Raw genomic sequence first — 26,940 nt, 5'->3', positions numbered from 1 at the left:
TTAGTATTATTCTTTATTAGGGAAATACAAACCAAAACCACACTGAGTTGCTTCATTCTCTCTAGGATGGCTATGATAATAATAAAAATGAAAAATAACAGGCATTGACAAGCATGTAGAACATATTCTACTGGTGAGAATGTAAAATATTATAGCTGCTATGAAAAACTGTGGTACTTCCTCAGAAAGTTAAACATAGAATTACTGTGTGATCCTAAATATATACCCCAAAGAATGGGAAACATATTCAAACAAATATTCGTATGCAATTGTTTATAACAGCATTGTTCCTAATAGCCAAGAAGCTGAAAAAACCCAGATTCCCGTCAACAGATGAATGAGTTGTGCTATATACATACGGTGGATGTTACTTAATCACAAAAAAAAATGAAATAATGATAAATGCTACGTTGAGAATGAACCTTGAAAACATTATGCTATAGTGAATTGAGCCAGACAAAGAATGTTACGCAGTGTGAGTCCATGTATATGATATGCCCAGAATACCTAATCTGTAGAGACAGAAGGCAGGTTGGTGGTTGCTGGGAGATGGGTAGTGGGGAACATGGGGAGTAATGAGACTCAGACTCTTCTTTTGGGGTATTGAAAGAGTTTTGGAACTTGATAAAGGTGGTGGTTGCAGAGCATTGTGAATTTACTAAGTGGCAGTGAATTGTTCACTTTAAATTGTTAGGTAAATATCACCTCAATAAAGGTAAATAAAACCTAGTACCCAAATACATTGTCATCATATATAATAAATCAGCATACTATTGTTGATTTAGTCATGGCTGTACCAGAAATGATGAATCTTAGTTTGATCAACTTTGATTCCCATGGATATTTAATTGTGTTTTTTTATTTTAAAATAAACTGCAGAGTTGAATTGATTTTAAGCTTTTAGTTATACCTCTGTAAAGAAGTATGTTCAGTTAATCAGTGAACTTCTGTTTAACCTTCATCATTTTCCCTGATATTTTATATAAAACATCTTTCTTAAAGAAACATTTTTTAGAGATTTAAGTTTTGTTGGCTATTATAAATGATACAGATGGCTCTATTGGCTTATAGTTAGAATTAGATGGTATAATTATGATGTAATTATATGATGCATTGTTTACTTTGAGGCCATATGAAAGTGGATTTTTGTACAACACGATGACCATGGTTTTAGTAGACTAAGCTATGTTTTCAAATGATTCAAGGAAGCTATACATAAATGATTAAATGGAAACAATGGTAATTAGTATTTTCATTGTTGTTAGAGTAAATTAACTATTTTGAACCAGGGGTTTACCTAGGGCTTGCAATGTTTGTTCAAGATTCATAGTCACCAGTTTCTGATAGATATGAAATCTCATGAAATTATTTGTGGTCCTGTGCTAGACATTCTTTACAAAGACCTAGTAAGTTTTGAAAATTATTCGGTATTGCACTTGAGGGTATTTTTGCATATATATGTGTTAGATACATTTTTGCTGACTGCTATTATCATAAATATCTAGTATGTGTGCACCTTTGTCAATTAAAAAAAATCCGTTTCGCCCATTCTTCTACCCACTTCCCCTCAGGCAACCACCAGTTTGCTCGCTTGTGTTTAAGAGTCACATGTGTGTGTTTTAATATTTCATCTTAGTTCTTGAAAGATCAGGAGCCAAGTATGTCATTGTATATAGTACCATACCTTTTTGGTGATAAAATTGTTTTTATTAACATGGCTTAAAATCGTTCCATTGTTTATTTCCAGCATATTTTCTTATCTAGTTGATAGAATTATTAATGGTGTTAATAAACTGGAAAAAATGAAATTGTGTTAATATATTCCTTGTACAATTGTGAGGATTATAAATACAGGCCTGTAATTTTCTCATCTGTGACTAGTCAGATTAGCCTGTTTTTCTTAACATTTGATATTTTTCTTTGTCATTGTGATTATTTTTAAATATGTATGTTAAATGTCATAAGTTTACTATACATCAGTCTCAGAAAGTGGTCTGGATTTAGGTATAGATAACACTTATACTCTCCTATGCTTAGAGAAAAATCTTATGTGATTATATTTGAGTAGTTTACCGCCCGTAAAAACAAAGAATGCTGGGAAGACAATAAGAACTGGGCATTATTTGTTGCTCAGAAGCTTATTGTGATCCTCCTTCCCACCAAAGTAAGCTTTATTTTAGATATTTAAACTTACTAAATTACAACTTTAAAGTGAACACAAACAATAATGACTCTGTTTTACACATTTTCAGTCTGATGTTAGCTCTAAGAAGTAGAAAAACCTAAATAATTTTGATTGTTAATGACTTATTAAATATTTTTAAATAACCAGATGAAAAATCAATACTGGAACAGAAACCTTCTAAACCAGCCGCTCCTCAAGTCCCACCAAAGAAGCCTACTCCACCCACCAAAGCCAATAATTTATTGAGATCTCCTGGAACAATATATCCAAAGCGACCTGAAAAACCAGTCCCTCCGCCACCACCTATAGCCAAGTAAGTTTTACCTAATTTTAAATTAGGTCATTTTAATTTTGGTAACTTAGCTAATTTAGTTTATTGGTTACCTGCCTTTGACATAAGTGGCTATACTGCTTTTCTAAATGTCAAAATAATTTTTGAAGTATTTATTTTTCATATTTTTTCTGTAGACTGTAATGACTGTCTGTTAAATGATTTATATTCATACTAGGTATGAATATACACCTAGTAGGCTGTTTTTACATTTCTGATTTTATTGTGATTAGTCTTATTGTGGAGGTTTATGTTTATGGAAATAATTTTGTGAAACAGAAAGAAAACTTACTGTGCTATAACATCTTCAGTGCCATTAATTCACAATGTTAAAAAATGATTATGATTCACATACAAGTGATTTCTCCATATGTTTGATTTTCTCATTTCAGGATTAATGGGGAAGTTTCTACCAATTCATCAAAATTTGAAACTGAGCCAGTATCAAAACCAAAGCTAGATTCTGAACAGTTACCACTTAGACCGAAATCAGTAGACCTAGATTCATTTACAGTTAGGAGCTCTAAAGAAACAGGTAAGTTAACATGTAGAAAGGTGGTGCATTTAAAAAAAAGTTGCCAATCCAGTTTTCAGAAACTATTTAAGAAATTTGTGTATGTATTTTATGTGTGGATAGATAGAGTGGAAATTAATTAGAATTTGTTTAAAATCTATGAAACCAAAATAGAAAAATAGAACTAGAAGAAGATAAATGTGCAAAATACTTGATTCATATAAGGACTAAGAAATGGATTAAAAGATCATCCATTTATCATATATTTTGTCCCCTCATAATGGAAAGTCCATACTACTCAGGCAGATAGGAATACATTTTAGTTTTAAAAGTTTAAGGATAGGAGAGAGATGATTGTAGATTATCAATAGATCAATAGATTATCAATACCAGCACTAAATTATATTGAAGATTATTTTTACTTTTCTACTTTATCTCAAGATACTTTTGTTTTTAATTCAGGAAAATACGCTTTTTAATGACTCTCTCTCTTTCTTTCTCTGTGTATGTATATTAGGAGGCTTTATTTCTTTAGTTACATATTGTTCTTTAAGTTTTAGGACTGATTTTTCAACCCATCAATCATCTTTGTCTCCTGGTCTTTTATACCTCTTAGTTGTAAAATGGAAAACCTGAAACAGGGAAGTTTTGATAAAGGTCTCAATATTAAAAGCATAGCACAATCATTACCATTGTAGTAATGATTATTATATACTACCTTGCATTTGGTTTTAGGTTTTTTTTTTACATTCTCAGAGTACTTTCTCATATATATCCTTATTTTATCTTAATAGTAACTCTAAAAGGCAGATGTTATTTTGCTTTTAAAGAAATTAAGCTATAGACACATCAAGTGTCCAGGATGACATAAAGCAGAAGAGAACTTTTAAAATCCCCCTTATATAAAGTGCTCATGATATTTTTTTAAACGTTTTAGTGTCTTAATACGTTTAGCCTTCAGATTAACATTTCATATTTATATTCAGACTTAAAGGGCAATTATACTTAGGGGTTTTTTGTCACTGTATTGTAAGATATGCTACTTCTTACCTTTTGAAAACTGTTAGGTGATTTTATTACTTTTCCGAATTGTCATTTTGCTAATACAAAAGCTCTGACCTACACATGGATTCCTTCAGATTTTTAATTTGAATGTTTTATAGATTATTTCATCATATATTTGGATCCTGCCTGCTCTGGATGAAGCCATATTCATTAATAACTTCTGAAAATTATTTGATTGTATTTTAGAAATACTCAGATATCTTTAGTGTGTTTTATCTGGTGAAAATTGTTATCTATTCTTAGTGAAATAAAAACAAAAAAATGTTCTTTATAGAAGGTTTTTAAAAAATATGCTTTGGGGGGGCGCCTGGGTGGCTCAGTGGGTTAAAAGCCTTCGGCTCAGATTATGATCCCAGAGTACTGAGATCGAGCCCTGCATCGGGCTCTCTGCTCAGCGGGGAGCCAGCTTGCTCCTCTCTCTGCCTGCTTCTCTGCCTACTTGTGATCTCTGTCAAATAAATAAATAAAATCTTTAAATAAATATATATATATATATATATATATATATATATATATATATATATATATATCTTTTAGGGGCATCTGGGTGGCTCAGTCAGTTAAGCGGCTGCTTTTGGCTCAAGTCATGATCTCAATGTCCTGAGATTTAGCCCCAGATCAGGCTCCCTGATCTTTGGGAATCTTGTTTCTCCTTCTTCCTTTGCTATTCCCCCTGCTTGTGCTCTCTCTTCTCAAATAAGTAAAATGAAATAACACATGTAATAATGTCAAACTATTGGTGGTTTGTAAAATTTGATTTTTTACTCTTTTTGGTCCCAATTTTTACTTTTATCTATAGCTACTATTTATTCTTCATTAAAAACAGAGAGGCCTTGTGAAACAGGGTTTGCAAATTCGTATTTGTTTTTTTCCCTTCAAATAAATAAGAAAGTAATTTAGAGAAACTGAGGCATATATAAGGACAGAAAACTAACAGCTAACTTCCAAACTACTGTCCTTTATTTCTTTCACTATCAGGCTGCCTTTGGTGTACTACACTTAACACCCAGTTCAGTTCAGGAAATACACAAAGCCTACCACAGAGATACCTAAAATTCAATTCCAGACCATTGCAATAAAGTGAATATTGCAACAAAGTGATTCAAATGAATTTTTTGGTTTCCTGTGCATATAAAAGTTACTTTTACACCATACTATACTCTACTAAATGTGCATTAGCATTATGGCTAAAAAAAAGTGAACATACTTCAACTAAAAAATAACTTTATTGCTAAAAATCTTGCCTTAATGTTGATGGCTACTGATTGATCAGGGTGGTGGCTGATGAAGGTTGGGGTGGCTGTAGCATTTTCTAAAATAAGACAACACTGAAGTTTTCTACATCAATTGACTCTTCCTTTCATGAACAGTTTATTTGTAGCACGTAATACTGCTTGATAACATTTTACTTACAGTAGCACTTTTTTCTAATCGAAATCAGTCCTCTCAAACCCTGCCTCTGCTTTATCAACTAAGTTTATCTACTATTCAATATGGTTTATTGTCATTTCAACATTTTTCATAGCATCTTCACCACGTGTAGTTTTCATCTGAAGAAACCAGTTTCTTTGCTCATCTGTAAAGTTTTATCATGAGATTATAGCAATTCAGTGACCTCTTCAGGCTCTGCTTCTAATTCTAGTTCTCTTGGTACTTCTACCGTATCTGCAGTCATTTCCTCCTCTGAGGTCTTGATCACCTCAAAGTAATCATCTCCTTCCAAACTCCTGTTTGACCTCTCCCATGAATCCCCAGTGTTCTTAATAGCATCTAGAATTGTGAATGCTTTTTTTTTTTTTTAAGATTTTATTTATTTGAGAGAGAGAGAGCGAGAGAGCATGAGAGGAGAGAGATCAGCGAGAGAGTATGAGAGGAGAGAGATCAGTGGGAGAAGCAGACTCCCTGCCAAGCAGGGATCCCGATACGGGACTCAGATCCCAGGACTCTAGGATCGTGACCTGAGCCAAAGGCAGTTGTTTAAGCAACTGAGCCACCCAAGTGCAACACCTCCCCACCCCCTATGAAGGTTTTTAATTTACTTTGTCAAAAGCCATCAGAGGAATCATTATCCATGGAAGTTAGAGTGTTATGAAATGTATTTCTTAAATAATAAGACTTGAAAGTCAGAAGAAAGTCACAATTGCTCCTTAATCCTTGGGCTACAGAATGGTTGTTAGATTAGCTGGCATGAAAACAACATTAATATTGTACATCTGCATCAGTGTTCTTGGGTAACAAGATGCATTTTCAGTGAGCAGTAATGATTTGAAAAGAATCTTTTGAGCAGTAGGTTTCAACAGAAGATACTGAGTAAACCATGTTGTAAACAGATGTGCTGCTGTCCTTTTTTGTTGTTCCATTTATAGAGCACAGATTTAACATCATTCTTAAGGGTCCTAGGAATTTCAGGATGGTAAATGAGCATTGACTTCAGCTTCAAGTCACTAGTGGCATTAGTCTCTAATAAGAGAGTCAGCCTGTCCTTTAAAGCTTTGAGGCCAGGCATTGATTTCTCCCCTCTGGCTATGAAAGTCCCAGATAGCATCTTATTCTATTGTAAGGCTGTTTCATCTATGTTGAAAACCTGTTGTTCAGTGAAGCAGCCTTCATTAATTAGCTAGATCATCTGTATAACAACTTGCTGTAGCTTCTTCATCAACACTTGCTGCTTTCGCTTGTACTTTTATGTTATGGAGATGACTTCTTTCCTCAAACTCCATGAACCAACTTCAGCTTTCTTCAGACTTTTTTTTTTTTTTTTTTTTTTTTTTTTGTGGCAACTTTCCCACCTCTCTCAGCCTTCACAGAATTGAAGAGAGTTGGGGCCTTGCTCTGGAGTAGGATTTGGCTTAAGGAAATGAATGTTGTGTCTGGTTTGATCTTTCATCCAGATTACTGAAACTTTCAGCAATAAGTTTGTTTATTTTCTATAATTTGTGTGTTCATTGGAGTAACACTTAACTTTCTTCACAAACTTGTCCTTTGCATTCACAATTTGGCTAACTGGCACAAGAGATGTAGCTTTTGGCCTATTTCGGTTTTCTGTATGCTTTTTTAACTAAGCTTAATTGTTTCTAGCTTTTGATTGAAAGTGAGATATGTTATTTTTCATTTTACTCCAACACTTAGAGGGTTATGAATTGCTCCAATTTCAGTGTTATTGTGTCTAAGAGAATAGGGAGGCTCAAAGAGAGGGTGAGAGGTGGGAAGCAGCTTAATTTTGGAGCAGTCAGAATATACACAGCGCTTACAGATTAAATTAAACATCTTACATGGCACAGTTAATTATGGTTACAATAGTAACATCAAAGTGATCACAGATCACAATAACAAATATAATAGTACTGAAAAAGTTGGAAATATTGCGAGAATTGCCAAAATGTGATACAGAGATATGCAATGCTGTTGAAAAAAAAACGGCATCGATAGACTTGCTTATCACAGGGTTGCCAGCAACCTTCAATTTGTAAAAAATGGACTTATCTTGCAAGTTCAGTAAAATGAGATATACCTGTAAGTTTTGGAAATTGTGTTCATATTAGATTGGAAATACTTAACTGAGCAAATGTTAGATCCCATTACTATTTGAGGCACATAAATAATATGCTAAGACAAAAGGCCTGACTGCTGATAGCATGCAGCTCATGTTCTGAACTTCAATTCAGGTTATTCCTCATTTCCATTTTTTATTAGAATATTATGTTCTTAGTATTTGTAGTATAAAAGTGTTTAAACTCTTCTTTTTGAGATATTGACACCTTAAGAGAACACTATGTTCTGCATCAAAAGCAGCCTCAAATTTGGCATATAATTGAGGCATATATTAATTTATATTTTTGGCACAGTTTGAGGTTTCAAAGTTTTTTAAAATAGCATATGAATCTAGCCCTTTAACATGTTTCAGAAAGTTAAAAACATACATGAAAGTCATCTTAGAGTCTCATTATTACATAAAATAATAATTTCAGGTGATACAGTAGCAAGTACACTTTATTATTAAAAATATGAGTTTTAAATTATTAGCAAATTATCATTGTCTTGTTTCCTAATCTGTTTTTGCATTTAAATGATAATTGAATGATCTAATATGTCTGTGATACCTGCTAGAATACCTGACAAGGAAGATGTTATAAAATGTTACTTCCCTTCTTTTCCTTTCCCCTGTTGATAATCTCCTCTCATTCTGTTTCTGCTCTTCGCTCTTAAGGATGTAAATTCCTGACACTACTCTCAGATATGATTATACTGTATATAAAGCCATTTATAAACTATTTTTAAAATAAACGTCCTTCAGTATATTTTCTCATATATAAGATAGTACTATAAATTGCATCTGTGTGTTAATTTTTTTCCTCTTTCTTAAACATTTTGTTAAAAATTGGTTTGGGAGGGGGCACCTGGGTGGCTCAGTAAGTGAAGCATCTGCCTTCGGCTCAGGTCATGATTCTGGGGTTCTGGGATAGAGCCCCACATCAGGCTCCCTTCTCAGTGGGGAGCCTGCTTCTCCCTCTCTCTGCAGCTCCCTCTGCTTACTTTCTCTCTTTCTGACAAATAAATAAAATCTTTAAAAAAAAAAAGGTTCAGGATAATCTCACTGCTACTATTGGTTAATTATAAAGTTCACATAGTCTAAATATTTCTAAAATAGTAAGTTCTCTAGGTCATAAAATTGGTTTGCACATTAGTCTTAGAATACAAGATCGAAGATTTAGTGGTAACATACCTATTACATTGAGAAAGCAGTGCTGATGAAATATTCTTATAGTGTTATAGTATTTTATCCTTTTTGATTGTTTTCTATGCTAAATTGTGCTTGGGTTAAAAGGAAATTTAGAGATACATAATATTATTTGACCTCAAGGCATTCATTGTTAAATAGTGAAACATTCTTTGATAGTTAATCTGTTTTTTAAAATTTTTCTTTTTTAATGATTTTATTTATTTATTTTAACACACACACACACACACACACACACACACACACATCACAAGTAGGCAGAGAGGCAGGCAGAGAGAGAGGAGGAAGCAGGCTCCCCTCTGAGCAGAGAGCCCAATGAGATCATGCTTAAGATGATGCTGATGCTGTTGCTGTTGCAGGCCTCTTTCCCAGGACCCCAGGATCATGACCTGAGCCTCAGGTAGAGGCTTAACGCACTGGGCCACCCAGGTGCCTGGTTAATGTATTTTTGTTTGAATTATGTTCTCAATGTTTATTCATTTGTTCTTCCAGAAAGAATTTCAGGTGGAATTCTTCTAATAAGATGCTTACCTGTTGAGTGGTAGACACTAAATAATGAGTCTATATCTAAACTAGGATACAAAAAAAAAAATAAAACACACCCTAAAATGTTGATTTTACCTGTAGAATAAGAGCAGAGATCAAAATTACTATTTTCATATAGTAATATTCTTGATAATTTCTTTATAGAGTGTCATATAAGGCATAGTTGAAGATTCGTTTATGTATTATGTGATTTTGAATGTTATATAAGTTGTATTTTTATAGTGAGATACTTAAAAATACTGTTTGTCATATTTTTCTTTTATTATATTATAGAATTAAAATTCTCTTTCATTGTAATTAACTGTCATTTCCTGAAGACTAAAACTTTACTGAAAGGTAGTTTAATTTTTGTTACAATGATATTAATGAGTTATTATTATTGATTTATTACTCTGAGCTTTAATTTTTTACTAAAACATCCTTTTGAAGCGGTCTTGGTGTTCAGTGAGTAATTTTAAAAAGGCTTCTTTCTACTTACGGTATATTGAATTAATACTAATCATTTTTTTCGTTTGAAAGACAAAATAATCTAAAATCTAATATACATCTTACATGAGTTAGATAAACTACAATAGGTATATGGTAAACATTAAACGGTTCTATTCATTCTACAACTGTTCCTTTTTCCTGCTTTGTAAAATAATTTTTTGATTTAGTCTTTTTTCTAGACATTCCTATCCTTGACTTTTCTTTCCAGATTTTGTTTCCTAGCCTGTTTGCCATGTTTCCCTTCTTACCTGTCAGGAAATTATCCTACCTTTCTCCATTTTGGTAAGATGACAATTTATAAAAGAAATCAAAACAATAATTCCATATAAATAGGTGGTACACATTGATTTTTCTTTGTAATTGTACTAAAAGTGTACATGTTTGTCTGTCTATTCTAACCCTTTTGGTTTTCCATTTGAAAGTAAAATGAAATTCATGTTGGAAAAATTTTCCTGATTAGCTTAAGATATTGTTTTGATAAAAGTTTTTTTTTTAATTGAAAACCATATAAGTCAGTTTATTTTCTCCCAGAATTTGATACTTCATCTTGACTTTTTAAAAATTCCATGTCTTCTTAGGCAATGTATAGAAATACAAATGGCTGGCAGAGTGGCAATATAATTATAAGAGTCAAGTGATTGTCCTGCCTTTCATGCCATGTGTACAGTATAAATCCACTGTTACTACTCTTAGGTAAATTTTGAATTGTTCAAATGTATCACGAGTCCAAAATGTGCACTGTTTTTACTAACCTAATGGCTTAAATGGAGGACCTGAGAGAGTTTTAGAATAGTAAAATTATTTGTCTTGGTGTTGTAGCCCAAAACTTGACATACAGAAGGCATTTTTACATGAGCATGCTCTATAATTTTTAAAATCTACCTTTTATTTATTCTTTCAGTTTCATTTATCTTCATCCCTTCCTGTGTTTTTTTGTTTGTTTGCTTTTTTTTTTCTTTCTGCAAGTTGCTTAAATATGCATTTGAAAATAATCTTCACAGGCCAAAATTATTGGATTGTACTTTTCAAGGATTTTTTTAGTAGGTTGTCAGTATACATTTATCAGTGTTAACAGCAATTTTTAACCCTTCAAACTACAGCATATTTTTAACATTTTTTAAAATACTGATTTTCTTTATGACATTTACAAATAAAATGAAATATCTAAAACTATATTTAAACTCAAGGTCTTCCACACTATACAATACATTTTCCATGAAGGCCACAGCTACTGTTCTAGATATTCCATTATATGGAATTATATTATATTATATTATATTTTATAATATAAAATTATATTTTATAATTATAACAAATGTCAAAAGACTTAAGACCAAAATTAAACTGAGCACATTTGATTGCCAATTGAGATGTATTACGCTGATGAGTAGATGACTAGATATAAAATAGAATACACAAAGTAATCCCGGAATGGGAGGATGGAAAAGAATTAACAGAGGTCAACAATACTTAAATTTGTTATAAAACGTGTATTGCCAAACAGTGATACCTTTTCTTATGCCTTACCTTTGTGCCCTTTTACCCTTAACATTTTTTCCTAAATTGATAACGTTGAATATGAAAATTGATGAATAAGCTTTGAGGGCAGAAATAATTATCTTTAGATGTCTTTTAAGAATTAACAAATCACTGAGTTTGGTTATCTAAATATTTGACAGAAAGCATTATAAACATCTAGGCAATGGGAGTGTGCAGAATTAATTCTGTGTCTGGAAGATTAAACCAAAGATATCTGCTGCCATATCAAGTACCTCACTGTGATTAATATCACTAGTTTATAATCTGGGCTGAGGGAAGATTATATTGACAATGGAAGTGTCTGGAGTTATCTTCAGGATTCTTGTATCACTTACAGATTTCTAGGTTTCAAAATTAAAAATCACCTCTTTTACCTGGGTTTTCTGGATCATCTAGGAAAAGGGAATGTATTATATGCCATTGGTTCAGAGGTACATAGATTTTTCTTTAAAACCAAGTTTTTGGATCAGAGGTCAACCAGCCTTTGATGGTGGGAAAACAAGTGAATGATCTTTGTAACATTTTTCTTTGATACCCTGTTTGCCTTTGATTTATGACTGTCTTATAGTTCCTAAATATGCTGATGTTGAAGCAAAAGTGCAGTGAACTATGAACAGTTGGAGTCTCAGCTACAATATACATACACACACACACACACACACACACATCCATTAAATTATACTCTCATTTTACAGTTGGAAAGCATCAGGGTCCCACATACAGTTGAGTTCTTAAAATTTGAATATTAGGATACTACTGGAAATTTAAAACATTTTCTATGTTAATTTTCTGATACATTGTAATTAATTATGAGTTGAAGTAGATCATCTGTTTTTATAAGCAAGAAATTAAGATGATAGTTTTTTTTTATGGTACTGTAATTTTTGGTTCAGATTTGTATTTTTCAATAAGAACTTTTGTTGAGGTCTATTGGAAACATGAACTTTCTGTTGTTAGTTGTCTTATGCTATAAAATGTGTCAGGTAAAGAGAATGTTTGTTTTTAAGGGTGAGTGTTGTTTTCCAAATGCATATGAAAAGCACAGGTTAGCGTGTGAGTCCTAGTGGGACTTTTTAATGTATAGTTTGTTAGAAATCCAGAAACATTCTTTTTTACCTTTTAAAGTGTACAGTTATCTTTTAGTAGATATATTTAATTTTATTCTCTAGATCTTGTAAATTTTGATGACATAGCTTCCTCAGAAAACTTGCTACATCTCACTGCAAATAGACCGAAGATGCCTGGAAGAAGATTACCTGGCCGCTTCAATGGTGGACATTCTGTGAGTTACACTTTACTATTCTAAAACATAGAGAATTTAGTAGAGCCAGAGTTCTTCTAAAGATAGGAATGAGGAATGATTTAAAACTCCACCAAAGTTTAAAAATCAGGAAGATAGGGGTTATACTCAAGTGGTAAATGGTTGGTTATATTTAGGGAAATATGGGGTCATGTTCATTTCAGAGAGGGTTGCAATGAAGGTTACAGAATCAGGAATAAAGAGCTGTCCCGAGACCATAACCACAGAACTCAGGGTCAAAAGGGGTCAGAGTATCCTTTTAATCTACCCGTCTCTCAACAATAATTAGAATTGAGTGGTACATACTCACCTTAGTAAAGAATGAAACATTCTTTTCCTCTGACATAGTGAGTTTTTTTGGTAGTACTAGTGCTGGTATCTAAATGTGTAACTTCTTTTTTATGCTTTCTATACATTATTTGGAATGCTGCTAGTAACTTTATTATTAATATATTAGCTCTTGAGCGCTACAGCACTTTCAAATTACCGAAGTAGAGAAGATTTTTGTTGCTAAGAGGCAGGCTATTTTTAACCTTCCAGAAATGCAATGTGTTATTCAGCTTGAAATTATGTAATATCCTGTTAATAATAATGGAATATCTGGAACAGTAGCTGTGGAAAACAGTGATAAAAGTTACTTAGTTTTGGGGCACCTGGGTGGCTCAGTGGGTTAAGCCGCTGCCTTCGGCTCAGGTCATGATCTCAGGGTCCTGGGATCGAGTCCCACATCGGGCTCTCTGCTCAGCGGGGAGCCTGCTTCCTCCTCTCTCTCTCTGCCTGCCTCTCTGCCTACTGTGATCTCTCTCTGTCAAAATAAATAAATAAAATCTTTAAAAAAAAAAAAGTTACTTAGTTTATTATCCAAATGTTTATTGCCTTTTCCTTCTTTGGTATTTTCTGTTTCTTGGTTTTAAAAAATCATTTAGCCAACTCAAAGCCCAGAAAAAATCTTGAAGTTACCGAAAGAAGAAGATGGTGCCAACTTAAAGCCGTCTGAATTTAAAAAGGATTCATGCTACTCTCCAAAGGTGAGGGGCATTGTGGCATAAGATTTGTATAATTTGTAGGATTCCTTGTGAGCACCAAAATAGTGGAATTTAAAATGTCTTCTAAAAACTGTCTTTTGCCAAGAAATTTAAAAAAAAAAAATTCCTGCCAAAAAATTGAGTTTCTAAGGTAACACTGTCCTCTGTAGGTTATTTTTAAAAAAGCTTATTTTAAATGAGTAGTATAAATGTTATACATTTCATATTTTTTAAGGCATAGATCTGTTTCATTTTCCCATTAAACATACACTCTTTAGGCCAGAAGCCATCATTACATTATTACATAAGCCAAAATTTACTTCTAGCCTAGCTTCGTGTTCAGCATAGTAATAAGCACTAATATATACTGGAATGAATGGCAGTGTACATGGATTTTCCCATTTATTACATGGTATTAAGACTCTTCTAAACTCTTGCTGTTTTTACTTAAGATAGTAGTATCCCAATTTACACACATCTTTCGTTTAAGAAATTCATGTTTCCTCCTCAGATTCATTCCAAGGGCTTTTGGCTGTTCTTCCAGTTTATCAGATACACTTAATCTGATTCTTAGTTTGTCAGTAGTCGATTGAAATTTGATTTCCCGTTAATTTAGTGAAATAATAAAAAGGGCATCATGGGCCATGGATTCATGCCTCTTCAGTGGACTTACTGAATTCCTCATAATTACTTTTAAGTAAAACTCTTTGGAAATTTTAAGTAATGACTACTGTGGAGGATCAAAGCTCACCTTAATAATGCTTATATGTTCTTGCCGCTAGATGTTCCACTCGGCAGATCATTCATAAGATAGCTCTAACAGGTTTTTCTTCTCTTTTCCACTTTTTAAAAATTACTATTATTAGTCCTTTGACATTTCTCACATAAACTACTAGTGATTGCAAGTTTATTATCTGGTTGTTTGCTCGTTTTACCAGTTGTGAATATCAAACTGCTTTTTAAATTTCCAAAGTTGCCATTTATCTTCAAGTATTATTTTAGTTATTTATCTCCTTGCTATAAATTTTTTTTGAACTTAGATATAATATAAATACAAATAAAATAAGAAAATATTCTGTTATGTTTTCAGCCATCACTGTACCTTTCAACACCCTCAAGTGCTAAACCAAATACAGCTGCTTTTTTAACTCCATTAGACATCAAAGCTAAAGTAGAATCAGATGATGGGAAAAAAAATCCCTTGGATGAACTTAGAGCTCAGATTATTGAATTACTCTGCATTGTAGAAGCACTGAAAAAGGATCATGGGTAAGTAGCCTTGCTTTAATCTCTGAAAGTTACTTAACACGTATGTAAAGAATTCTTTCAAATTCTATCAAGTAGAATTGAGTAGAATTCTATGAAGTAATCTGCCAAATTTCTTATATCAGCAGATATGTTTCCAAAGAAATTTTCCTTAATAGTGCTTCTGTCCTCCCTGCAAAAAACTTGAGTTAGAAAACTTGTTGTCATAGGCTTATTATGGGAAAGGTCTATATGTACCCATAATTCAAGGGTAGAAATCTTCTCTGATCAAACATATGGGTTAATCAGTCTTAAAAATATTAGGAAAAGTTACATTGTATTTTGGATCTGGAGTGTATCTATATGTATATTTACTTTTCAGAGGGACTGGATCACTGTCTCTGTTAGGGTTGAGATTGGTGTGTAAATAAAACCAAGGGGTTGGGAATAAGTGAATCTCTAAGGCCATTCTTTTAATTCTGAAACTTTCTGATAATACTGTATGGTGAGATCCTAAGTGAGAGTTAGGAACTTTTTAGTGAAAACAAATGTAAAAGATCACGTACTATAGCTCCCCTCTCTTTTAACTGAAGAAGTAAAAATTCAGAGAGGTAAAGCTGTTTACCTAAGATCATACAGTTCTTAAAAAGCAGAGCTAGAACTGAAAACATATTTTCTGTTGGTTTAGAGATATTTTTCTAAAACTGTTATCATTTGAGCTTTAAAAGTTGTTAACATTAAAAAATAAATATAAAAATAAAACTTTCTAACATTTTAAACATAGTTCTATAAAGACCTAATAGGTAAAAAAGGTCCAAAGATCAGCTAATCTAACTGAGCAAAGGGTGAGGGTTCAGGTTGTCTTCCCCTGTAGCCTCTAAGATCTCTTGGGTTATAAGATCAAGCTCCATGCCTGGCTCCACACTCATTGGGACATCTGCTTGAGATTCTTTCCTTCTAACCCTCCCCACCAGGAGCATTTCTCTCTCTCTCTCTTAAAAAAAAAAAAAAATACTGTGATTAACAATTGATATTTTTGTAGTTGCAGACCACTTTTACAGATGTCTCTTAGGTAGAACCAAAAAATTTATTTTGAGTGACTACTTAAAAAAAAAAAAAAATACATATATATATATATATATAGAGAGAGAGAGAGAGAGAGAGAGAGAAAGAGAGAGAGTTTTTTTGATACATGATGGGTCTTTTCTTTATCGTTCAGTTTATCTGAATCATGCAGATTTTTTAATAGATTCCACAGTGTACACATTATAAACTGTAAGTTATTCATCTAGTAAGTATTTATTGAGCACTATTCACGTATGAATTAGAGAATGACCCTGATTTGTTGATTTTGACAGTTTACATTTTTGATACCAAGTCTGCTATTATTAATGAACTGATAATTACATTTACAAATTGCCTTAATTGCCTATAAGTGTTCTTAATGTAGCTGTAGGATGAATAAAATATTTGTGATTTATGTATACATATCAGATATTTTAGAAGTCTTTGAAAAGGTGTTTTCAAAGTCTTATTTCCTCTGGGAAAATGAAATGGATGGCAGACTTTTTAATCTGAAAAATAAGAGCATCACAGGAGAATGAATAAACATACACTGGTGTGTTGATACAATGAAATGCCATATAGTGTACAGCAATAAAAAAATGAATGGATTATGGCCACATGTGTCAACATGAATCCATCTGAAAAAGTGTTGAGGGTGGGGAAAACAAGTTAGAGACATGCATACAGTATTATTTCATTTACATGAAGTTTGAAAAGCATATAAAATCAAACTGTCGTTTCAAGATACATTTGTATATGTGGTAAGTAAAGGAAGGAAGGAAGACTTTTCCTGTAAAGGAGAGGAGGAAAGTAGGATTGCGGGTCATTCTGGGTATCAGAGGTACTGGTAATAAGAATTTATTTCTTGAGCTGACTTGGAATTCTTAGGTCTTTTAATAATTTTATTGCTATAGCTTACGAATACATAGTCTTTATGCATTATTAGAATCTAAAATGTTTGGAACAAATCATTAAAAAATTAAAGGATTAAAAAAATTGAAGGATATTGATATGGAATGATTGACAGAGAAATATATTATTAGTCTCTTTAGTTGAGAAGTTACAGAACAAGATAATATAGTTTGATCTGTTTTTGTAAAAAGAAAACAATTACATAAAAATTTTATATTCACAAATGTGTTTTTAAAAATAATGAAAATGTGATAATAGGATAAATATTTTAGGAATAGATCCTTATTTAGGTATAATTTAAATGTATAATAAACTCAAAATAATAGAATAATTAGAAAAAGAAAGCATTCATTTAGTAGTAACATTTTAGAAATACAAAGTTAATATTTTAGCAAATTTTCTATTATATACCAAAATAAGCTTTAAATAAATTTGAGTTAAATATTTAAATTATAATTTAAATTGAAATAGTAGGACATTTATTCTTAATATAGTTTTATAATCATTAAAATAATAGAAGAAACTAGTTTTGAAACTACAGAATTTAAAAGTTCCTTTCTTTCTCATATAGTCTTTCTTCCTGAGCATTTTCATGCATTTTTCAATCGAATACTTCTATAATACTTTTGAAGAGAATTTTCCTAGCATTTGTCCAAAAGCTGTGAATATGTCCCTACTCTTTGATTTAGAAATTTGATATACTGAATATTCATGATGTTAAATAAAATTTCTATTCTTTCCACTCCCCACCCCAAAAGCAACTAACCAAAAAAACCTGGATATTTGAGTGTCAAGCAACAATTATCAGAAATATGATAAGTTTAGCAACATGGAAATATTTTAAAACACTTTTTGAAATACATACTTACAGCTGTGGAGAGATGACTATATAAAAAAGATAGATGGGAACACAGAGAACTGAAAACATGAGTTAAGGAGGAAGGATTGTTGGCTAGAGTTTTTTGTTATTGGTTTGGTAATTTTAATGTAATGTTTAATTTTTAAAAATAGAGAAAGAGACATGTAAAGTCCAGGTAATCCTGTTAAATAATTTGTGTTGTACTGTGACATGTTTTGACATTACCAAATTGTTTGGGCTTTCGAGTGTCCAGCCTGGAAAAAGCATGATAACTGAATATGGAAAATTGCTTCTAAAGGACCATTATTATTTCTTTATCATGAGCTGCGCTCCCTATTCACTTAAAAACTTATTTATCACAGATGGGTTTGCCATGGTACTGCTGAGTTTTCTTTTAACTGTTGTATTGAACCATTCCATTAGTGAATTTGAAATTTTTATTGATTAGTATGGCTGTTTTCTTTAAAAAGTTTTTCCCAGTTTTGGTATGTCAGGTAAGAGATTCTGTTAACATTAGTCAAATATATTGTTTAAATGAAAGACTTAACAGTAATAAATTGTTTTTAGGAAAGAACTGGAAAAACTACGAAAGGATTTGGAAGAGGAGAAGGCAATGAGAAGTAATCTAGAGGTAAATCATTTCTCCTAACATTGAGATTGTAGTCAGCGTAAACTACATGTGTTTTTCCATCTCTTCTAGGTGATAGGGTTCACTACAGTTATGCTGTCCTACTTAAGTTGGACACTCCCTGCTGCTTGATAGCCATTTAATTAATCTCTAGTTGACTCCCTATCACATTCCGTTCATTCGTGAAGCAAATATTTTTGAGCGCTAGCTCTCTAAGGCAGTGTACGAGAGGCATTAGGTATACATTCATAAATAAAACGAACATGGTTCTGGCCTCATAAGAGTGTGTAGTTCTAAATCTTTTGCACTCTTGCTTTTTTGAACTATTTCTTTTTTTTTTCCACAGTTAAACTTTTTTCAATTCATTTTTCTTGGCCTGGAGGCAAGGGTGGTGGTGGTGAAGGTGGTAATGGGATGGCTATAGATTTGTTGACTTGATGTCTCACTGAGCATTTACTTTTTAACTATAATGTTATCATCTTCACTCTTTTCTGAGGTCTGACAATTTTACTTATTTTATCTTCCATTTTTCCATCTGTTCCATTTGCACATACTTTGGTCTTTATTTGTATTCTTGTTTTCTGAATATTTCAGGAAAAGTGTTTTCTGCCTTTTTTCAGAAGCTCTGCCCATTCTGTACTTAAGTATTTCATATACCTCCCTATTTATACCTGGCCTTATTGCTTACCCTATTTCTCTTGTTAGCATTGTGAAACAGAAAGAACATGGGACTTCAAAAAAAAACTCAGGCCTCTCTTCTGACTTACACTGTGTGTCAGTTAGGCTTGGCACCTCCTGTACATTATCTCAGGGGATACACATAACAACTGGTAAGGATTATTGTTCCTATTTTAAGGATGAGGAAACTAGGGTTTAGAGTGATTAAATCAGCAGTTAGGCTGAAATTTTTAACAGAAACAGCCTTCAGAATTTTGCTCTCAGGGATTAAGTGACACTGTTTGAACTTGAGGAAGTCACTTAATCGCCTTTTAGCTTTAGTTATTGAGATAATGTATATGAAGGTCTTTGGAAAATGATCAGAACCCCGTTCTTACTCTTACATCTGATGTATCCCTTTTATTTGCACTTTCCGTTTTTTCATGAAAATATTCAATATTTCGATTTTTCAAAAAAACCAAAGCTCCCTTGCAGGTCCAGCTGCCTTGAGTTTCATTTACTGCAAAATAAACAACTTAAAAAAAAAAAAGTACATCTGTGGTCTCTAATTCTTCACCTTTAATTCAGTCATTAACAACTCTTACATTTTAGGTTTACTGAATGCAACTCCAGTGTCTTTCCAGTTTCTACAGCATTTCACATTTTTAAAACTATTGCCACTTTTTCTGTCCTGATTTATGTGATCCGGCATTCTTTTGTTTCAGTCCACTTCTCAGTCTCTTCTTCCTTTCTCTAAGTAAAATGTTCCTTCAGAACTGCCTTGGCCCTCCTCTCTTTTCCTACCTGTGCCCTCAAGCATCATGATTAGCTCCTATGCCTCTCCCATCTGAATCGGATTCCTTTTTCTAGCTTCTGTCCTATTTCCAGCTGCTTGTCTTTCTGAATGTCTTTCCACTGTGATCTTAGAATTAGCATGTCCTCTTTTATGTTTATCATTTTCCTTTCCTGCTTTTCTGTCTTTTTCTGTTGATCATTCCATTGCCTTTCAAGTCTTACAGACATGGTGCTTCCATTCTAGTTCTATTCACATTCACACCTGTTAGCTTTACTCCATCACTTATATCTATTTCTTCCTAGTATTTTTGTCCTCTTCCTATGCTCTTTATCTTCTGTTTAGCTGTTTAAGTTTCTCTCATTCTTACCTCAAATTAATCTTTCTTTACTTAGTTCTTTTAGGAACTTTCTGTTACTTGCTGAGTAAGGTTCAGACTTCTCAACTTAGCATGTGAGGTCTTTGATGTCTTAGTCCTAGTTGTTTTTTCTTTTCTTGCTTGCTGATCCTCAGTTGTCCCTCACAGTTAATTCATCTGAAATTTGCTCTTACTGTATTTTCTTGGATTTTCCTTTTATTTCATCTTCTCATGCATAAGTTCTACAGATTCTCAGAGCTTACCTCCAGCAGTCACCCTCATTAAGTTAGTACCCATCTTTCTCTGATTTAAAAGTAATTTTGTCTTCTTCCAAATTCATGTCCTTTATTTTGAAAAGCATAAATAAGTAATAATTTTCTGTCTTATCACTGTGACATTATGGACTTACTTTTCCCATCTTCTAGATTATTAGACTATTTGAGGGTGTCTGTCTGTTCTATCTTTGTCCATAACTCTGAGCAAAGTGCCATATATATTAGATAATAAATTTTTGTCAAATCAAAGAATACATATTAAAAATGTCTTAAATTCCCAATATGCAACACAGTAGAAATTCAGAAATTAAAATAAGTTTCTTGATTTTTATTCCTTATATTGTATATGTACACATAGTCATATATGAAAATTAGGTGATATAAGCATAAGGAACTAATACATAAATTTCTCTATATGATTTAATTTATTATAAAAATCATGGCAAGGCAAAGGAATTATTTCATTTTTGAGGAATTTCATTTGATTCAGTTTTTTTTAAGCAAAATCAGCTGTTTCTTAGCCTCGTGCTGATTTGTATTACAGGCTTTTTTTTTTTTTTTTGGCCTAATGGGGAAAGTTTGACCCTTTATTTATAAAAGCACCTTAATAAGACAGAGTTTTAAGATCGTACATTGAAAGGAGAAATTATATTTCCCTAAAGATTAAAAGTAGTACTTTGAACATACAGTATTAAATTATATTGAGGAATGATAAAAGGACTAAAGATGAACAATGAACATAAAAGTGCTAGAAGAGAAACTCTAGCAGTAAATATATTGGCTTGATATCTAAATCTGTGTGACCGCAGTATGTAAGGAGTATTACTGATTGAGTGCAGGGTTATTCTCCCTATTCCTTCTTTCACCAGTGTTTCCCCCGCCCCCATTTTCTTGGCATCCTTGCTCATTAAAATTGGTGTAGTTGGTTCATGTATCTTTGGAATGGAGATAATGATAACACTATTCTGATGATTGAAGTTACTTTGTCTCAATCCAGGCTAATGACCAAGACTTGTTCCAAACCAGTGCTGTTAGATCCTAGAATTAACAAACCATACTTGAATGGTTAGAATCCCTTAGGAGATGGTGAACATACTGAAATTAGACCTTTTGACTGGCAAAATGCTTATTATTTAAAAATGAATTATTTGTCAGAGGTTAGCTATAGCATGTATTATTTGTATGCAGCATTGGGGATAGGTATGATGCTTTCAGGAGAAGGTAAGGCCCAAATATTTCCATACGCAGTGAAAGGTCAGAGATCATCAAAGCCTTACATAATTGGCAAGAGTAGAAAACTGGACTTCAGAGCCTTTGACCCAATCAGTGCAAATTCTGTACCACTTGCTAGTGTATGGTATTGAATCTTGTGCTTCAGCTTCATGATTTGTAATATGTCGGAATTAAATAACCATAGGTATTGTGAACAGGTATTGAGTTTTCCTAATTCTCTTAAGTTTCTTACATTGTGAATTTCTGTTAAATGAAAGATGTCTTCTGCCTAAAGGTGGAAATCTTTCCAACAAATTGACTGAATCTTAGATAAATTCCTGGGTTTTAAAAAGAATTTAATCTAGAACGTATTGCTTACAGATGAAAATGAGACCAAGTGAGGTTAAGGGATTGCCAATTTCACATACGTAGTAAGTGAAAAACATAGGACTAAATTGGTCCTTTATTATTACTATTTTTCAGTTCTTTACTGCCCACATCTTTGTTTAAATACAGGTACTTGTACATTTCTTAATTTAGTTTTAAGGATTCTCTTGTTCTTTGGAGGGTGGATTTTCTTACAGTATTTTTTCACATACTCCCATTAATTAACATTGTTCCAGCTGAAACAACTGTAGTTGCTGTTTTGTGGTTGTCTTCTGCCATTTAGGAACTTGTGTTGTGATGTGTTCTTCTGTTAAACTTCTGCATTGATCACAACATTGGAAATTGGATTTTAAAATGGAAATCAAAATCTGGAGTCTTCAAAGTATGATTGGATCTTAATGACATAGGATAAAATAAAGAAATTTGACTAAATATATTTTGTTTATTGTCAATTTATGTTTTATATCTTAGGTGGAAATAGAGAAGCTGAAAAAAGCAGTCCTGTCTTCTTGAAATGGCATGGCCCTGTGTTCTTAAGGTTCCAGGGATTCAGAAGCAACACTATGAACTTCAACTGACTTGTTACTTAAAAATAACAAATGCTGTTGTCATGATAAAGAAATATGAGTATTTGAACTATAATCTATAAAAAAAGTAGGGAGAGGGTAGTTTTTTTTATATATATTTTGTTTTGCCAATATGAAAAAAAAAAGAGGCCTTATTTCTTATGTGCTGGAATTGCAAACTTTTTTCTTAGTTTGCTTGAAAATACTACTGAATCTGTATAAAAAGGAAAGAAAGTTCACAATAGTTTTTTTTTTTACTGAAACTTGTATTATTTTTAAAGAGATCTATACTATAAATATGGTGATATCTTTACAAATAATCTGTAAAATATACTATTTGAGAGGGACAAATTAGCTTTATAGTAACTATAGCCACTACTTTTCCCATAATACATAAGGGAGATAAACTTTGTATATAAATATATTTTTTACTTTTAGCTTCTTACCCAGGATTACACTGTCGTGCCTGTTTGTTTGCAGTGCTGTTTATACTGTGGGTGATGAAATAGGAGTTTCCTAGCTATAAACCAGATTATTCACCCAAGCATATAGTAATAACTAATGAAACAATCAAAATAACTTTTAGAATATTTTATATTGCTTGCACTTGTAGGGTTCATAAAAGGAATTTAGTTAAAATGTATTGGATTGTTAACTGTATTTGGGGAAAATATGAGCTATATTTTAAATCCATTAGGTTAAGAAACTAAAAATGTTAATTTAACCCTTAACTTGTGCCTAGAAACTACAGCACATACAATATGCAAACACCAGCCTTATTGCTCTATTTTTCTGCTTATTTTACAGGCTCAGATATTACTCATTTTGTGATCTTGTGATTGAGTTCTTCACGTTCCTCCCTCTGATTTTTAATAATGGTAATATGAGGAGAAATTCAGTGTGAGGTTTCATACTTTGACAGATTATCATTATGTAAATACTCAGGTTTTACAATATGTAATTGACCTAAAAGACCCTAACTGGTGGAGATGTTTCAAACTGTCATTTAGGTACCAGAGTGTTAGTATATAATAAAACATAACAGTACAGCTTACTTAAAACCAAATATAGTTGACCATATTCAAAATGCATTTTCACAGGATAGATGAACTAGTAGTTTGTTCAGAGTCGATTTTGAACAGTTGAACATCTTAAAATGTATCTATAGATAACATGTCTTAAAATATGTGGGTTTATATTAAAAATAGAACTGACTTTTCATTTATAAAAAAATTAGATTTTAAGCTTTATTAGAACAGATTTTCAGATTTTGAGTACCACCTATCATGTGTCCGTTTTGTGTTATTTTAAATAACCAAACCAATATTTTCTCTTTAAGTTTTAATATATACTGAAATCTTGTTTTAATGAAATTTTGCCATCTTGTCTCACATATAAGAGAATTGAAGTAGAAAATAATAGAAATTCCAGGAATTACTTAATGTTAAATTCACAACTTACATTAATGCTTTTGGGGAAACTTGATTGTTGTGCATTGAGCATGTACATTTTAACTCTTTAAAGTCCTTGGGCTTTTCTGATGAGGTCACTACTGAATGGAATTGTTTACTCCTAATGTGTTTAAAAGACTTGTTGAATGAGTTCCTTCTTGCTTAAAAAAAAAAAAAAATTAGATTTTATTTTCTTTTAATGAAAGTCCTTAGATAAAAATGAAAACATTGTATCCTAGAAATCATTCTCCAGCTTTCTGACTGGAACAACTATTAAGTGACCCCTCTTCACCCTGATAATGGGGTGAGGGAAGTTTCCAGCAGATTTCAGCCTGTTCTTGAAGTTTTTCTTGGTCATTTTCTCACTAGTGCATAAAATGAAGGTGGTCATGAATGCTGACACACATTTAAAGTATCTGCTTTGTATACACCTCAGCCAGAATAGAAATTAAAGTACTGTTTCTATTAGAAAATTAAAGTATTGTGGCTCTATTTTTCTGCCCTTGATCAAAAAGTAGAGTTCCTAAAGCCAAACTCAAAGGGAAAAAAAATGATTACTTCACTCTAGCAATTTACCAGTATTTGCTCTTGATATGGGAATTTTATTATTTTTTATTCATGAAATTCATATCACAAAATGGTATATAATGATAATAGTCTTTATTTGGGGAGAAATCATTGTTTTTTTTCTATGCGTGAGTATAAATGGCAGACTAGAGAGGAACAGCGTGGAATCTGTCATTGCCAAATTATTAGTGAATGTATTTTTCAAGTTTGCTATTCTTTGAAACACATATTACTAGTTTTCCTACTTGTATTTCAATACTGGAAGTATTGTGTGTGTGTGTGCTTGTGTGTGACCACTAAGCTTTAGTGGTTGGTCTTACTATAAAGCTGTTACCTCTTTACAAAATCTAAGTTTGAAGATAGGAAGAGAATAGGGGTTCTCTTTTTTATGCTTTACTGTGATCACAGGAAAAAACAAAAAAACAAAAAAATAAAAACCCAAGTGCTCTCTTGAGTTGTTGGTAAACATTTTATGCATGCATTTAAACTTGAAATGTATGAACAGAATAAGACAATCAGTTAAATCAGAAACGAGAAGCGTTAAAAATGTAATGGCCTTGTTTTGCTGTAGCAATAAAATGACCAAGTGCAATGACTTGATTTAATAAAATCATCTTTTAAAAGTTGCTGCTATGAATATTTTTAGCCATAAAATTCTACCCTTGTTTTCTCCTGACTTGCCTTCAGTAACTATTATGTAATGCAGTTGGTGTTGTGGTATTCTAACATTCCAAAAAGAGGAAAATTAATAATAATATATATATATGTGGGGAAACTCAAAATAGTATACTTCACTGACTTGTTTACAGGTGCTGTAAAAAAGCATGCTTCTCCCTCAAAAAGAAAAACAATAAAGAATAGTATTGCCAGTTTTGTTGGTCTTTATTAGTTATTTTTCATTAACATCAGCATATATTTATTGCAAAGTATGATGAAAATTCTATTACGTGGAGTTTTCCAAATAAGGGAAACAATGTAAATAATAAAATGAAAGCCATTAAAAGTTCTAGATCCATGTGACTTTTACTGAACCTTTATGAGTCTATTTTTCCCTGGAACTATGACATGATCATTTCTGCCTCAAAGGTTTATTGGGATAATTTGAAATGATTTTTTACGAAGTATGTTACAGAGGCACAGAGTGGATTTTTTTTCTTTTTAATTGGAAGCTTCTGTTCTACTCCGCCACGATGTAAACTAGATGGATAAGATTAAAAGAAGGGCGCAGTACTTCTTCTCCCTCTGTTTTTGAATACGCCAGCTCATTCTTTTGGGGAAGATAACAGCTTACGTTTGCATTATATTCGAATAGAACTGCTACCATCTTAAAGATTCTGCCTCCCTGACTACCGGAGAGTACTTTGCCCAAATTGAGTTCCTGACTTAGAGACTGAGATTTTAAAAATTGGAAAGAAAAAAAAAATTTTTTTTTTTTTGAAACAGAAAGCACTGGTCTCAGCATGGGAGCGCTTTCAGTTAATAGTCTGTCATCTGGAAAAACCTGTGATTTGGAAGAACAGATCTCTAAATAGAGCATTAAGAGACGGAAACAATCCTGAAGGGTTTAAAACAGATTACAGTCATTCCTAAATCACAGCTATCCATCCACTGCTTGGTTTCTTAAGCATAAACTCCCTCTTAAATTTTTTGGGTTTCTGATGTCACAACTGGAAGTCCTGGTAAAATCAAAAAACCAGAGTCCAGAAGACATCAAGTCCCATGTACTCTAGATGAAAATACGCCACATACACAGCTGTAGGCTTTTTAGAAATCCACTGGAGGATTTGAATTATAGAAAAGGAATAAGACACCAGTATGAAGTAATATAGAAAAAAAAATGTGGCAAGTCATTTAAGTTACAAATGTAGTTTGAAAATTTCTACATGCTTCTTACTGCACTCGATAAATACCAGGCATAAATTAAGCCTTCCAGGCACAGGATGGTGAAGTTTTGGATTACAGAATTTTATTTTTTATTATTATTAATCTGGGAAATAAAGGCAGAAGGAAATATAGATAAAATTAAATGTCCTTACAACCCGCACCCCACTGACAAATCCTTGAGGTGGTCAGAGTGTAATGTTCAGCCAGGAAGCTCCTGACTGACCTAATGTTAATGCTTTGCTAGAGGGAAAAACAGCCTTGGTTTGAAGGCTTGACAAACTGCAGGGCCCTCAGTATCCTGTGAGTCTTCTTTAGCATGTGAAAATCTTTCTGAACTCTCCCTTATCTT

General features: G+C 32.5%; 1 protein-coding gene across 1 annotated transcript in view; it reads left to right on the top strand.

The window, feature by feature from the left end:
* CD2AP (CD2 associated protein) overlaps positions 1-25,580 on the top strand; it is a 136,203-nt gene extending 110,623 nt beyond the window's left edge. The window contains exons 12-18 of the mRNA XM_059400292.1: positions 2,333-2,498; positions 2,909-3,051; positions 12,577-12,689; positions 13,634-13,735; positions 14,823-15,001; positions 18,381-18,444; positions 22,595-25,580. Coding sequence (XP_059256275.1) covers positions 2,333-2,498; positions 2,909-3,051; positions 12,577-12,689; positions 13,634-13,735; positions 14,823-15,001; positions 18,381-18,444; positions 22,595-22,636 — 809 coding nt within the window. The 3' untranslated portion in view covers positions 22,637-25,580. The remainder of the gene's footprint in view (positions 1-2,332; positions 2,499-2,908; positions 3,052-12,576; positions 12,690-13,633; positions 13,736-14,822; positions 15,002-18,380; positions 18,445-22,594) is intronic.
* The last annotated feature ends 1,360 nt before the right edge of the window (positions 25,581-26,940 follow it).

Source organism: Mustela nigripes, chromosome 5 (assembly GCF_022355385.1).
Source record: "Mustela nigripes isolate SB6536 chromosome 5, MUSNIG.SB6536, whole genome shotgun sequence".
NCBI lineage: Eukaryota > Metazoa > Chordata > Mammalia > Carnivora > Mustelidae > Mustela > Mustela nigripes.
The sequence above is the reverse complement of the archived record's forward strand: the minus strand, read 5'-3'. Positions and strand labels throughout refer to the sequence as shown.